Source organism: Apis dorsata, unplaced genomic scaffold (assembly GCF_000469605.1).
Source record: "Apis dorsata unplaced genomic scaffold, Apis dorsata 1.3 scaffold_575, whole genome shotgun sequence".
Lineage (NCBI taxonomy): Eukaryota > Metazoa > Arthropoda > Insecta > Hymenoptera > Apidae > Apis > Apis dorsata.
Genome location: NW_006263785.1, coordinates 284,485 through 288,054, shown reverse-complemented (window position 1 = coordinate 288,054; position 3,570 = coordinate 284,485). Strand labels below are relative to the sequence as shown.

Genomic DNA, 3,570 nt, shown 5'->3' with positions numbered 1-3,570 from the left:
TAATTTGTAATTTTCAATAAGCAATAAATTTTGTTTATATTATATATTATATAATATAATTTTATATAATATAATTTTAATTAATATTTTAATTATAATTAATATAATAATTTTATATAATATAATTTTGTTATTATTATTTATAAGGAAGAATGATTTGATTCTTTTTCAAATAAAGAAAAGATTTTAGCTATAAAAAATTTTATTTATTTATTAATAATATAATAGAAATCTTTGTTATTCTATTAATGAGAATCATTCGGATAAAAAAATTTTCGAATAATGAAACACAACATTTTCTTAGAATAATTATTTTATATTTAGAAAAATAAATTTTTTATTTACAATAAAAATGAAATATAAAATGATATAAAGAATGGATGATATTTATAAATTTGAAAATCACATACTTTTTTAACTGTCAAAAATTTTTTATATATAAATAAGTTTCCTTCTATTTTTTAAAATCATTACAGATTTATACATAATTACAGATTTCCAAATATTATATAGTTTTGTTAATTCTGTTGCATTCTTACTATTTTTTAACTTCTTAAATATTTACAATTCCATTTCAATAATAAATATATATTTATATTTTTACATTATTGTATATACTATATAAATATGTTTTATGTTAATTTTAAGTTAAATTTTATTTCCATTATACTATAGAAAAAATTTTTCTATTTATATTATCATAAATAAAAATGGTACATAGCTTGAATAATAGAATAATAAAAAATTCGATTGTTAATATATTTAGATAATAGAGATTCTACTATATTTCAAGCTCAAAAGCCACCTTAAACTTATGGACTCTGACAAGTCCAACATCCACTAATGAATTAAAAAAAAATTTTATAAAATTAATTCTATTTATTTATAATATATTTTTATTTACTAAATTGAACCAATAAGATAGAAAATTATTTTTTTTTATTACAGGATTATACGATAACAATGTATTTAAATCAATATTGGAAGGACGAAAGATTGGCATTTTCTCAAGAAGAAGAAGTTCTCACTCTTAGTGGAGATTTTGCGGAAAAGATTTGGGTTCCAGATACGTTTTTTGCCAATGACAAAAATAGGTATGTCGAAGTAATTTTTAAAATCTATATTTTTCACGAAAAAAAAAATCGCGAATAAATCAAACGTTATAAAAAAAAATTTTAATAGTTTTTACAAATCTTTCTCATATTATTAAAATAATCGAAACTTAGAAGTTTTTAATTTTAGATGATTTTTGCAATTTTAATGAAAATAGTAAAAAAATTAATTAATTAATTAATTAAATTAATTTAAAAAAAAATAATCTATCAAATCTGGAAAGTTCTTTTATAATATCACAATATATAAATTGATGATTAATTGAATATGACACATTAAATATTATTAGTCGTATTATTAAGACCTTATATTAAATATTATTAAGACTTAATATTAAAATTCTCGTAAATCGATTTACGACTATAATAAAAATTACCACACTTAAAACAAATAAAGATTATCTTTTTATTAATTTATTAAAAAACAAGAAATGATATATAATTCTTATACATATAATTATATATTATTTATAAGATAAGCATGTAAGGATAAATATAAATATTATTAAAAAAATTTTTTGAATAATAATTCTTTTTTAATAAATACAATTTTGCTTTTATATAATTTTAAACTTTTAGAATATTTTTAATGTTAAATGATGGATTTTTCAAAATTTTTTGCATGAATAAATACATCACATATAAATTAAATAAAATATTTCTACGATTTGAAGAATATTTTTATAATAATAAAATAATAAGCAAATTTTTGAAATAGCTTTAAATTATAATATATTAAAAAATATAATATAATTATATGTATTGTAATTGAAAAGAAATTACAAATTACAGTAATATTATAATAAGATTGAACCTTCGAAAAATATTTGAAAATTTATTTGAAATTATTTATGAATTAACTATATGAAGTTTTATCTAATAGAATATATATTTATATTATATGTAAAAATTTGTATATCTTTCATAATCTAAATTCTGGAATTCTATATAAAAATCTGGGATTCTAATATTTCCACAAATTTTTATAAATTTTTAATCTTTTACTCTAAAAACATATAAAAAAAAAATATATAAAATTATAACATAATTTTAATTTAAAATAAAAAATATTAACATAAAATTTTTAAAACTATACTGAGATTTATATATCAAACAATTTTATCGATAAATGTATTTTTCAACATTATAAATGTGGTAATAGTGTGTTTCTTTCAATATTTCAATCTGAGCAACATTTAATATAAAAAAATTATCACAAAATATATATCTATTTATAGAGGATAATTTATAGAGTTTAACAGAATAAAAAGGATAAATAATAAAGATTTCTTGCATATTTCTGTATGTGATATATTTTCTTAAAATGATATATTCAAATCACCAATTTTTATATTCTGAATTTGTTATTAAATATCTTTCTGAAATTTTCTATAATCCGATAATAAATTAGAATAAGTAGCGGAATAGAATAAAGAAATGTTTTCGATTTGTTCGCAGTTTCTTACACGATGTGACCGAGCGTAATAAACTCGTTCGGTTGTCCGGAGACGGATCTGTCACTTATGGCATGAGATTCACGACGACTCTGGCCTGCATGATGGATCTGCACTACTACCCGCTCGATTCGCAGAACTGCACCGTAGAAATCGAGAGCTGTACGATCAATCTTACTTATCGTACCTCTTTTTCCCCTTTGCTTTTCTCTTTTCCAAATACTCTTCATCTGCGACGTCTATCAGAATGATAGGCGATATTTTAGGAACATTTTTTTTTTCTTTGCATATAAAGATAAAATTAATTTTCTAATTAAATAAAAAAAAATTTTTTTTTGATATAAAGATAAAATTATTTTTCTAATAAAATGAAAAAAATTTGCTTTTACAAATATTTTTGTATATGAAAGATAATTTTTGGAAATGTCGCAAGAAAATTTTTAAGTTTTGATTTTTTTGTTTTTTCAAGCGTGCTTTTTTTGAATTCTTTTTTATATCCATTATATTATTTTTTTTTTATGTTGTTAATTAACATATTAATTTTCTTTAATTTATTTCAAATATAGTCCAAACTTTTTTATCGAACATTATTTTTTTGATAAATAATAAAAAATATTATTTGTTGAAAATTATATTAATGAATAAAAATTTTCTAATTTTAGTGAAAATAATTTTTAATTATTTTGTGATATTTCAAATTTAGAACTTTTAATAACTTTATTAATAACTAAATTTAGAAATTTTAATAACTTAAATATAAAAGGCAATTTTTCTTCTATTAAAAATCAAATGAATAAAAAATAATTTTTTTTTCTTATATCTCATTTTGTCTTAAAATTTTTTTAAAAATTATGATGATATATTCTATCGTTATTACTTGCTTATTCTATGCAAAAAAAAATAAGAATAAGTTCAAGACTTATTAAGATAAATAAAAAATGCTTAATCAATTGAATTTTAAATTATGGATTTTAAAATCAATAATTTTAATTCAATATATTTAG

At 17.8% G+C, this 3,570-nt stretch overlaps 1 protein-coding gene across 4 annotated transcripts in view; it reads left to right on the top strand.

The window, feature by feature from the left end:
* Positions 1 to 3,570, top strand: part of LOC102678684 (gamma-aminobutyric acid receptor subunit beta-like) — a 14,326-nt gene that overhangs the window by 5,370 nt on the left and 5,386 nt on the right. For all 4 annotated transcript variants that reach the window (XM_031513074.1, XM_031513073.1, XM_031513072.1 and 1 more), the window contains exons 5-6: positions 949 to 1,094; positions 2,571 to 2,728. In XM_031513074.1, coding sequence (XP_031368934.1) covers positions 949 to 1,094; positions 2,571 to 2,728 — 304 coding nt within the window. The remainder of the gene's footprint in view (positions 1 to 948; positions 1,095 to 2,570; positions 2,729 to 3,570) is intronic.